Source organism: Nannobrachium achirus, assembly GCF_963921795.1.
Source record: "Nannobrachium achirus genome assembly, chromosome: 5".
NCBI lineage: Eukaryota > Metazoa > Chordata > Actinopteri > Myctophiformes > Myctophidae > Nannobrachium > Nannobrachium achirus.
The window spans coordinates 37,064,109-37,076,030 of NC_137814.1; the positions used below are offsets into that span (position 1 = coordinate 37,064,109).

Here is an 11,922-nt window from a genome sequence, read left to right on the forward strand (position 1 = left end):
TTGATTCAGCATCACATCATTTTGAATATTTGAATCCATAAATATTTGGTATTTTGAAATGGTTAATTACCATAGAGGTTACATTATTAATTTGCCTAGTCCAGTATTTGAACTTGTTCTCTTGTGTTAAATTAACACAAGCCCTGTGTTTAATGTCCACATTTGTCACAATCATGCCAAATTGAGCTGTGGCAATGATGACATCAATACATTGTGATTTGCTTGAAGTGAAATTCAATTAAAAGTATTTTTTTCAATTCTATAGTAGTTCTGTTGTATTTTTCACCTATAGTATTTCATTCGCAGTGGGATGACATGCATATGCCAAGTGTGATTGATTTAAACTGTTTGCCATTATATGCCACCCTTGCCATTATAAGTTTATTTTTGCACTTAAAAGTTCAAAACGACAGTAGCCTATAAGCCAGAAACGATAATGATATTGGCGACTGGGAACAAGGTTACAGTTTCTAAGCATATTTATGTATTCTTTCCCAACTCCAAGCAACTCCACGGCGACATTATCATAAATGACATCACCACTACCAATTATATGTGTTAAAATAACTATTTTGGGAAGAAGACGCTTATAAGCGTAACATTATAATGTTAGTAGAAATACATTATTTTATTCTCCACAGGTTGACGAAGTAGACGTAGCTAATGTAGACTGGGCACAGCTGGGCACATACATACCCGGAAATACCGCTCTGTTTGTTGTCTAGTGGTTTGAAATAATAAACATCGATCTTGGCAGCAGATTTATGCCCCATCGCCTGCACATTGTTGCATAATTCTCCCTCGAGACTTGGTGGCCCTGTTGTGTCTTTAAAAAAGGTTTCCTCTCAAGGTTTCTGTCAATGGTTGCTATGGTTACGATAGGCTATTGTGGCGCAGTCAGCGTCAGAGAAGTCCTGATAGTTGGCTAGTAGACCTACTGAACATCTCAACACAACATCGCGTAAACGAGTAGCTTAATTGACAGGTGAGTTATTTTGTACGGTGTATCATGTACACCTAATGTTTGCAAGTTATGGGTTGCAAATTCTTGAAATGATTCACCAGCTAACATGCACGCACGCAACGCTAACGCTTCAACTTTCTACTGTGTTGTTGAGGCAATGCTACGGTGCCTTCACAGGCCTACTGACCGGTCTTTTTAATGTAAAATAATTCATAGTCACTTTAAAAAAGCGTGTTAATTACATAATTATGTATTTTTTATATGCCGACTGTTCTTTATTAAGACGACATCAGTGCTCACACTGACAATGCCTGAACCAACTTTTATTTATGATTATGAGGGGGAATTATTTAACAGTGCCTCTGTCACTTTTTCATTGATATTATTTGTTTTAACTTAATAATTAAGTAAATGCCATTGTGTTCATGACACCACCGACGTCTCTCTTCAAATAGCTATTAGCCTACTCTTGAGGTAAAGGTAAAATGCACTGTATGCCATTATAGATTATACACAGTAGGCCTATGGTTAATTCTGGACTGGACCAGGTCGTCTCAGCCTCTACTCAGTTCTTTCCTCATGGGATCAAAACATGGGCCTTCCTCAGCCATCATTCCATCACCAGTATTTCTTAAACCTATGCATTAAATGACTGACCTAACCTGCAGATCATGGAAGATGATGGTGGACTGAATGACAGCTTAAAGCACCAGTTCGAAGCTCTGCAGAAACAGCAGGAGGACCGTCTCCAGAGAAAATTACTTAAAAAGAAGGATAAAGAGCTGTACAATCCTGCCAGTGTGACCCAGGAGACCCCCAATAGTCTGGATGACCTGTCTGAGCTCCACGCTTTTCATACAGACAACCTTAATGAGAGGTGAGATCTATGAACTGATTCCCAGAATGCATATATGGCATTCTTCATATCAAATCCTTGTTACATAGACCAGGGGTTCTCAACCTTTTCAGGCTGCGACCCACAAAATAATCATATTTTAACTGGGGACCCCCAACCTGACGAGCACTAAGAGTTGAGAAATTACATTTTGTATAACATGTTTCGACGTTGTGAGCATGTAGATCTGCTATTTTCACAATTTCTGCCTTTAATATTTGCCAATTTAGCCAATGTATAATTTTGTCATTTTAGAGGTATTAAAAAGTCCTTAAATTGTCACTTTAGAAATGTGCTTATGCCCTCTATAGTCTATACACTTAAACTTTATGTTGGTTTGTTTACTGTTGAGTGATAAAACAATGTTGCACATTAAGTTAATCATCTGAGGACCCCTCAAAATCATTTGGGGATCCCCTGGGGGTCCCGACCCACAGGTTGAGAACCATGACATAAACAACATTAATTTGAATATTCAATGTTTTCTTTTGCACAGCCAGTACATAATGTATGCTGATATATATTGAATATTGATATTATGAGACATGAAAAGAAGTCTGAAGTCTGTTCGCATCCTGAGTGTTTCACTTAATCCCTACAGACTACTACAGCATGAAAATCAACAGTTACTAGACCAAGTGAGGGAACTAACTGATGAGAATGGTCGTCTCTTCAAGCTTCTGAGTGAAAAGGATTTTGAAATAAAGCACATGAAAAGGAAAAGAGAGGAAGATAGACTGGCTTTAGCAGGTATTTACCAACAGCAAACAATCGGTTAAGTTGATATTCTCTGGCATCATGCAACAACGTTGTCATCAATGTTATCCAGGCACATCTGGCTTGGCAGGGGATGTCGCAGCCTCCAAGATCATTGAGCTGGCCAAGAAGATTAGAGCGCTAACAGCTGAAAATGATAGCGAACAGATTAAAGCAAAGCAAAGCAGCATCAGAGTCAAAGAGCTGGAGAAAAAGGTGATGGTGACATTAACTGAAATACTAATATTTAGTTACGAGGATGGATGGTAATCCTTTCAACCCATAAATGAACACATTCAAAATGTGTTTAAAAAGAAATTGTGCTAATTTGTGCTGACTGAAATCTTGGTAAATTAAGAAGGGATTGTGTAAATAAATTGTGTTTTTCTTTTTTTAATATACTTTTGGCCATAGATACTGACTTTTTCATCACTCTCTCCACCTGGACAAAAGACTGACACTAAAATACAGGATGGGAGGTCATCAGATGATGGTGAGGTATGTAGAAAATGTGACAACTGAATATCAGGATAATATTGAAGTTATCGTATTAATTATAATAATGACAACCCCAGCAATGTGTTGTTGTTTTTTTTCCACCAACAGAACAATCCAGTGATGAAATCTCTGGAGGAAAAATTAGCTGCTGCCCAGTTCAAAATGACTGAATATCGCAACCAGATTCAAGCCGTTAAACAGGAGCTGAAAATAGCTCATAAGGTACAGTAGCAGCAGTACTAAGGACAAAAACTGTATCAAATATGTCTATTTGTCATGTGCTAGTATAGAATGCATATTTCGGTTCACAGCAACACTGTGTCGAACACCTGACACACTTGTTCAATATGAAGATGTGTTGGTTAAATAAATACATCCATAGCAATAAGCATCATCGTGTCAACTAGTGGCTGTGAACATGAAAGTCGGACACAAACATCCTGTAGTTTATACAGTACATTATGAAGAACAACATAATAATGATTAAAAATAACAAAAACAAGGCTGCTATTTTGTTACAGGTATTGATCAGTGAGGTTGGAGAGGAGGTCAACATCCAACAGGCACTGAGCTGCCCAGGGGGCTTCCGGGGTCGCTCTCAGCAGATTTTAGTTCTTCAGGCCAAGGTAAGACGGTTCATTGAATAAAAGGAAGTTCTCTTAAAACCTACAGCATACATGGGCAACTGGCGGCCTGGGGGGCCACATGCGGCCCCCACCTTCACTTAATGCGGCCCGCAGGTTAATACCGGAATACTTACAGTATATATTACTGATTTCAGCTGTTACAATTCCAAAACATGACCTGCTTTAATTCCTTCAGTCTTCAGTTTTTTGTATGTTCAATGTATTTGTATTCAAGTTCATAAAGTTAACATGAGTATGTAATTAAATGTGAAATTAAATCAAAATGTTACATTTCAGGATTCCAATTAAAAAATTACAAAAAATTATTCAGGATTCCAATTCAAAAGAAGTAAAAAATAGCCGATCTACAAGCTCAAAACGTATCGCAGCGCGATGCGTTTTGAGCTTGTAGATCTGCTATTTTTTGCTTCTTTTGTATGAGATACTAGAATGACAAAGTAGGACGTAGCTATGTGGCCCTCGCCATCATCAAAGTTGCCCACCCCTGACCTACAGTATGTATTCCTAAACCAAGATGGGTTTCACTTGGTACTGTACATTGGCAGGGCCCCAGGGAGACAGGTTTGTCTAATGTCTTTGTGTCCAGGTCCGGGACCTTGAGCAGCAGTTGAACCAATCAGCTCAACGGAAGCAGCCGAGTGTGTTGAGTGTGGAAGAAGAGTTTTTGGGGGTCAGCACCCTGCAGAAAACACCACCTCAAGACAGGAACCTCGGCTACATTCGCACCATTGAGAGAGAGAAGAGAGAGACATTTGAGGTGATATAATCAATCATAGATACAATAACTTGTACGTGTAGCTCATGTAGACCTACAAGAAGAGATATGCATGAATTCAAAAAATAGTATTGTCCTCCTCATTTGTTTTCACTTGGTAGAGGATTACAGCAGACTACGAGGCACTCCTGAGAGACCATGAAGAAGTGAAGAATAAGCTGGAAGGCTCTAAAGCCAGAAACAGATCTCTGGCTACTGAAGTGAAAACCCTGAAGGTCCAGATATCCACTCTCCTTGATAAGGGCAAGCATGATGACGAACTAGTGGATGCCTTACTCGTAAGTAATAATAGTTACCTACTTCCTCCTGAGGGGGAAATTCATTATTTTCAGCCCAACCCAGCTGATTCGCTGCCTACAAGGAGCGAGTGAGCAATTAGGGGTTAAAAGTCTTGTTCAGGGACACACAACAACATTGCTACCCTGGCCTGGAATTGAACCAGGGACAACCAGGGGCTCTGGTTCCCCAGGCAGGCTCCCTAACTATTCAGCTATGCCACCCCTAAAGTCATGAGGTCAAAGAAAAATATTTGTCATATAAAACAAAATTCTACGGATAGCCCAACAGTTTTGATAGATTTTCACATTAGATACAATGAGCCTGTCAAACATAATGTTAATTGCATTTGTCTTTGGATCTGTTATCGGGGCCTCCCTGGTTGTGTACTGTATGTAACAGGATTATAAGCCTGCCTGGTTGTGTCTGTTTCATATAAGATCTGTTTAGCACTTCTTATAAAGCCCTGGAACAAAGTTAATTGGTGATCAAAGTAGTCCACCACCTTGTGCTAACACGACACAAGAACATTGTTGATGAACTTTTCTCAGTCCAGAATACATAATTCTTTTCAGAATACATGGCCATGCAACAAAGTGTAAACAAAACATTATGGTGTATTATACATATCAGCTTTTGTATCGACTAGTGCAGCACCCATTTTCCGAGTAGTTAGTGCAGTACCCGCTACAGTACTGTACTGCTACATCTCCTGCACAGACAGTTACACAGATATTTCTGGAATTTATAGATATACTGTATAGTATAGTCGTTGTCAACTCATCCATTTTCAATTTGGACTAACGCACGATTAAGGCCTAATGTATACTCCATCGCAACAACAGTGTCACTTGCAGACAAGAACAGACTTTCAAGCTAATGATATATGCAGAATATGAAATTAGGTTCAAGTATGTCCGTCCTGTGTCCCTCCTGCAGAAACAGCAGACCCAGATGCAAGAGGTGCTGAGCCGGCTCACCCAGCAGCAAGATGCACGGAACCAGCAGTCTCAGAAGACCCGGGGAGTGCAGCTGAGCAGCGAGACCTCCAGGCAGAGCACCCTCATCATGCAGCTCAAGCAGGTGGTCGCTGAGAGGGAGGCCGCGGTTAAGGGGCTGGAGAAGGAAATCCAGCAGATTTCCTCGAAGGTAAAATACTTTAATTGGAACCAATGCCTGAGAATAGATGCTCTCATTCCCAAGAAAAATGTAGGTTGAAAATTGAATGTCTCTGTTTCGATTCCGTCAGGACACGTGTGTCGCATCACTGTCCCCCTCTCTGCCACCAGGTTCCAGTCTGTCTCCACTGTCTAAATAAAGCTAAATCAAATTCATTTATTTTAATTTTATCAGTGTTCATTGCAATACAGATGAAATAGGGACAAACGTAACATACCGTATATTTTTCATAAGAACACAAAAATAAAAACATAAAAATAAAACAAAGAGGGAAGAAATAAAAGGAAGAAAAAAGAGGAGCTCTCGTCAAAAAGTATTTAAATAAAATCGAACCTCTGTTCGAAGTGGAGCTGTGTGTGTGTGTGTGTGTGTGTGTGTGTGTGTGTGTGTGTGTGTGTGTGTGTGTGTGTGTGTATTGCAGTTGATGCTCAGGGCAGGCTAGACTCAACAGCACCTCTCTGGTCACCCAGGGTACTACATACAGGCTACATACAGACCCACCCACCCACAAACATACCTACAAACATACCTACACACACGGCCACGTATAGGGAGCTTGTGTTCCACACAGCTCCAAAAATATATTAATCTTGGGTGCACGGTTCGGGCACCCGGGTGTAACTGCTGCTGCTGGGGGGAAACCCTTCAAGAATTCGTTCTAAATTGAATGCTGGTGTCCTTGTTCTAAGAAATAAAAGAGAAAATGATATATACAGTAAAATAATAATATGAAACACTAGAATAATTGATATAGTCAAGAAGCAAGCACTCTGCTTCTTGACTATATCAATTCAGTTCATTTCAATGAGTTCATTTCAATACTATGTTGCTGCTGCAGAGGGAGGATGGAAGCAGTCAGCCAGGCCACATGACAGCTGCATGCAGTTCCACATGTCCCACAGAAGAGGGAGACAGTAGCAAAAGAATGAGCTCTGCACGGTAGGTGTGCTGATAATGATCATCACATTCAAAACCACTATTAAAATATTATGAATTATTATTACCATTATGCTACTGCTACTGCTACTGCTCAGACAGATACTTTACATAAATTATCTTTGACAACTATATCAAAATAAAAATATTTAGTTTAATGTGTCATAGCTCTGTACATTTCTTCTGAAATATGACGTTCTATTATGACTAAATAACTTCCTCTCTTCCAGTTCAGTTACAAAACTTGGCCATAAACTGGTGCTGTCTGCACCAACTAGTTTAGACAGGTAGGTTCATAAGTTTCTCATATATCTGTTCCATATCAGTTTATTTACATTGTCATGCATTTTTGCAAGTGTTTTTACAGCGTGACACTGTAGGGGTCGAGCTGTCTAGAAGAAGCTTTGTGAATCTGTGTGTGTGGGGGACTGCCCCATGGTTCGAACTCCCGTTGGTCTGAACACCGTCGGCAGGTTAGCTACTCACCAGCATTACTGTAGTTTTACTGAGGTTAGGGTTAGGGTTAATGTTAGGTTTATGTGGTGGGACCAAAGGGAGTTCGAACCAAGGACATGTTACCGTGTGTTCGTACGTATGTGTGTATGGCTATACTCTCGCAAACCAATGGAGCGATTGGCGCACGTAATGTTTGGCCCGTTAATCAACTTCAAAACTACATTTATACCTGGAGTCATTGGAGGTCGGATTGGGTTGAAGTTTTGCCCAAATATGTAAATTACTAACCTAATACTACTGATGTTGTAGATGCCTAGGGTTACCAACCGTCCCGTAAAATACGGGATCGTCCCTTTTTTGGAAACTAAAAGACGTGTCCCGTATTGAACTGAAACGGGACGCTCTTTGTCCCGTATTTTAAGGTTGGGGGATAAATATGAATGACGGGATGATTTAATTGAGAAATGACAGCGATTCTGCCTGTCAGAGAGCTTCCACTTCCACTCTGCTCTCTCTCCTCTGAGACAAGTGCTGCATCCCATTGCTGTGAGAGGCGCTGCGCTGTTTGTAAGCAGCTGATTGGCTTATTAACATACGGCTCTGAGTGTTGCTAAGACACAGTCTCCGCCCCCTACACACTCCCTTCCCAAGCATGGGCTGTAGGTTCACTCCACACAAGTTGCCTGCGAGAGACGAAACGAGTGCGTGCGAGCGACCATACGACAGTGCTCGGCTCAGAACATTGTTTAATGTCTTAAAAAAACGTGTGACAGAAGATTGTGTACAAACATATTAGACATGACATGAATCCATGATAGGTGATAGGCTAAACAAAAAGGTGAAAAAGCAGGCAAGCAACAGAAAATAAGCCATGGATATTGGTATTCCTGGGAACACTACAGTAATCTTGTCTGCCAACTAAAGCGACCCCAGACAGGCTGGTATGTGAAATAACATAAGCATGCGTTGATTTTGTTTTTAAAACCTAATGGTTATTGTTGTATGCCAATATGATTAAACTAGTGTTGGGTAACCAGAGAGTGGGCACATAAGGACCAGGTAGACCTAGGCGATATGTTTTGGAAAATTGAGAGACACCCGAATTAATATTGTGAAAGGAAAAATATGATTTAATAGAGGAAAATACACACTTTAGCCAACTTTATAACCGAAAATATCCGATTTTTCGGCCCAAAGACACCCGAATTAATATTGTGAAAGGAAAAATATGATTTAATATAGGAAAATGCCCGTTTTAGCCAACTTTATAATCGAAAATATGCGATTTTTCGGCGCCGCCTTTGGCGGCGCATGTTTCCTTAGAAAGTGTCCCGTATTTGAAACTCTGGGAGTTGGCAACCCTATAGATGCCTGACATCATACACTGGCCACATGAAATCTGAGATCCACACATCTTGTTAACATTGCAGCCATCGAGTGTCACGTCAGCGTCAACGCTGGGAATGTTCCCTTTTTAATTAATGAAGGGTGCTCCACTCACTGCTTTCGGAGCGGACGTCGGACGCCCAATTGGCCCCTGTTCACTTTTTTTGACGCTGGCATGACGCCGTCTTTTTGGTGGAGCCCTGGGGTTAGTGTGTAGTCAGTCAATCCTGTCTGTCCCGTTCAGCATGAACAACTGCAATACCGCTGGGTGACCAGAAGTGGCACTGTTTCGCTGTTGCGCAGCTGCTCAAATTCACCGCTCCACTTCAAACTGAAGGTTTGATTTTTTTCTCCCTTTGTCTAGTGGTTCGGTTCCTCCTACATGTCAACATTGTCCTGCTGAGGTGAACTCTCTGATGGCCCAGTGTACCGAGTACAGGACTTTGTACCAGGCTGCAAGTGTAGAGAAAGACAGACTCCTCGTCTTGGTCAAGGTCCAGCAGGAAAAGTAATACACATTACACAATGTTCAATTCAATGTGCATTATCCCTGCTTGTGCTTTCATTCAAAGCACAAGCTCTGTCTATTGAATTCCTCTCTGTCCGATATCTGTGTAGGTGGATCACCAATGTACTGTGTGGGCTTCTTTCTCCACCAATAAAGTGAACATTTCTTGACCCACCCCCGCGGCACCCGCGTGTTACGAGTCGATCCCTTGCATGACTAATTAGCATTTATTAAAGACCTCATTATACATTATTTGACCTGCCCCACCCCACCAATTAAGTGAACATTTCTTGATCTGCTGCAGTTGGACTGCACAGGATTGTATTATACTTCTTTTCCCCTCCCCAATTTAGTTGTTATGCCAATTGATTCCTCCCGAGTAAGGCTGGGCGATATTAGGAAAACCTTCGATATTCGATAACGTTGTTGAATACCTCGATGTCGTTGTCGATATTACTCACAATATTAGTAAAAGCAATTGCATTATATAGTTTTTAATGTTGTCTGCTTTAGGTCCACTGCCTGCCTAACCCAGATAATGAATAGCTCATCCATGCCTGCACACTGTACAGTATACATAGAATAAAGAAATTAAATGCCTTATTTCCATTTTCCAACAATGGTTTTATTGAAATAACCACACCTGGTTACAGATGGACTGCTTTTTTGCATGAGCTACGTGCATGCACTGTGTGTTAATAAATTTGACACATACACAGTACCTCATTTCAAGCCGTCGTCGTCGATATGTATACCTTGCAACACTCTCAGCTGATAGATGCTGCGACATTACGTAATGTGATGTGATATTGCCACCCTCCCCTGAACATGGGTCAATTCTCAATTGTGTCCGTATAGACAACAAAGCTGGATGCAACACGGTGGGTTTGAACCCACGGCCTCCGTGGTGGTGGGCAAGCATTTCCCTCTGCGCCACCCGAGCACCCAGGATTTGTATATGTATGAGCTGTTCACCACTTAAACCCTAAATAAATATACCTAGTTGACCGCGTTCCCCCAGGATCTATACTTGGTCCCCTCCTTTTTTTCCATCTAGTCTACACCAAATCCACGCCACAAATTGCCTGATTTAGGAGTTTGCAATGTTGTGAGCTGGTAGATGTGCTATTTTCACTGAATGCTTGCATATTATGACATGCCCCGAATTGGGACTCTATGGTTCATGCGGAAAACAGGTATAAATATAAATGTAGTATAAATTGTGAACTACCCCCAGTATTATGTGACCATAGGTAAATATTTACAGTCAATCCACAGTAGATAATGAGGAATATTCAATCTATGTGTGTGTGTGTGTGTGTGTGCCTGTGCATGCGCGTGCGTGCGTGCGTGCGTGCGTGTAAAGTTAATTGCACAGTCTGTGCCCCATGTCGATATTAATAAAAGAAAAAGCATTGAAAAGCTACTGTAGCCATGTGACGCCTCCAGTTCTACAGTCATTGAAAACAATGGGTGCGTTACTTGATGGGAGTGTCTGACATTTTCAATCTGTCAGAGCCTCAAGAATGAACACGAACATTCTTGCTGTTCCTTGAGCAAGACACTGAAGCCCTAATTTCTCCTGATGAGCAGGTTGGTGCCTTGTTACCTCCTCCATCAGTGGGTGGGTGAATGTTTTGCACAATCTCTATAAAGCGTCTTGGATAAAGGTGCTATAAATGCACCATTTTTACTATTTGATAATAGGATGCTATAGAACACAGACTAAAACAAAATGATCTGTGTATCAACTTGTGTATCAAATCTATTACTTTTCTCCAATGACCCCGAATTAATAGAACGTGATCCTAAATATTCTTCAAAAGTAATGGATCAGACTGGCAATCAATATCAGAGCTTGTATTAGTTGTATTAGATGCCTTGCTTCTATCATGGTGCTGATATTTCTGATAATTCATGGAGAAGCTGTAATTGACAGCCCTTCTCTTTTGACAGAGAGAAAGAGATGAACCAGAGGTGTGTGGAGGCGGAACAGAGACTCCAGGAGGAGCGTCGCAGGGCAGTGACGTTGGAGCAGCAGCTAGAGAAGTCAAAACTGGACTTGGAGAAAGGATTGACACTGCATAATGCAAGCGACAGGAGTCCAATCGGTAAACCTTAGTGCTCAGTGATAACATGGTGTGAACCAGATTATGCTCTTTTTTTTGGTGCACCGACTCGATCCCTCTTCTTGACTGTTGCCGTTTTATGTACTCCCCCATCAGGAGCTTCCACCAGCCTGACAAGAAACTCTGGGAAACAGGGGGAGTAGTCCTACTGAATGATCTACCATTGAAATTGAGGATGTCAGTACTAGATGCTGTCTCTTATGTATAGATGCCTTAGTGCTTGCTCTGAGAAAGTTGCTGCTTTTCAACTGTAAAACTTAAAATGTTACTATGAGTCACATGCATGCACTATAAAGTTCTCAGTCGTCACCTTCTTAAAATAACTTAGGCAATTGCAAACCTGATTTGGCCAAATTATTTGTTGAGTAACTGACTTACTACAGACTTATGCAATTGTGTGGGCCTAAGTCCCAAGAATGTGACAAATTGGCTTAAGTCACATTGTCTTTGACTTAGGCAACACAAAATTAGCTTGGTCACACTCTTGACATAGGCCATTATACCACTGGGGCAGGAG

At 41.1% G+C, this 11,922-nt stretch overlaps 1 protein-coding gene across 1 annotated transcript; it reads left to right on the top strand.

The window, feature by feature from the left end:
• Positions 1-1,635: 1,635 nt before the first annotated feature.
• ccdc13 (coiled-coil domain containing 13) lies at positions 1,636-11,548 on the top strand (the record flags this gene model as incomplete). Its single annotated transcript, XM_080725757.1, has 15 exons — positions 1,636-1,841; positions 2,461-2,609; positions 2,689-2,831; positions 3,069-3,113; positions 3,222-3,335; positions 3,635-3,739; positions 4,347-4,517; positions 4,637-4,813; positions 5,751-5,960; positions 6,829-6,929; positions 7,157-7,213; positions 9,133-9,276; positions 10,135-10,230; positions 11,233-11,387; positions 11,502-11,548. 15 exons carry the CDS (start codon positions 1,636-1,638, stop codon positions 11,546-11,548), a joined length of 1,920 nt encoding a protein of 639 aa, XP_080581883.1.
• Between the last annotated feature and the right edge of the window lie 374 nt (positions 11,549-11,922).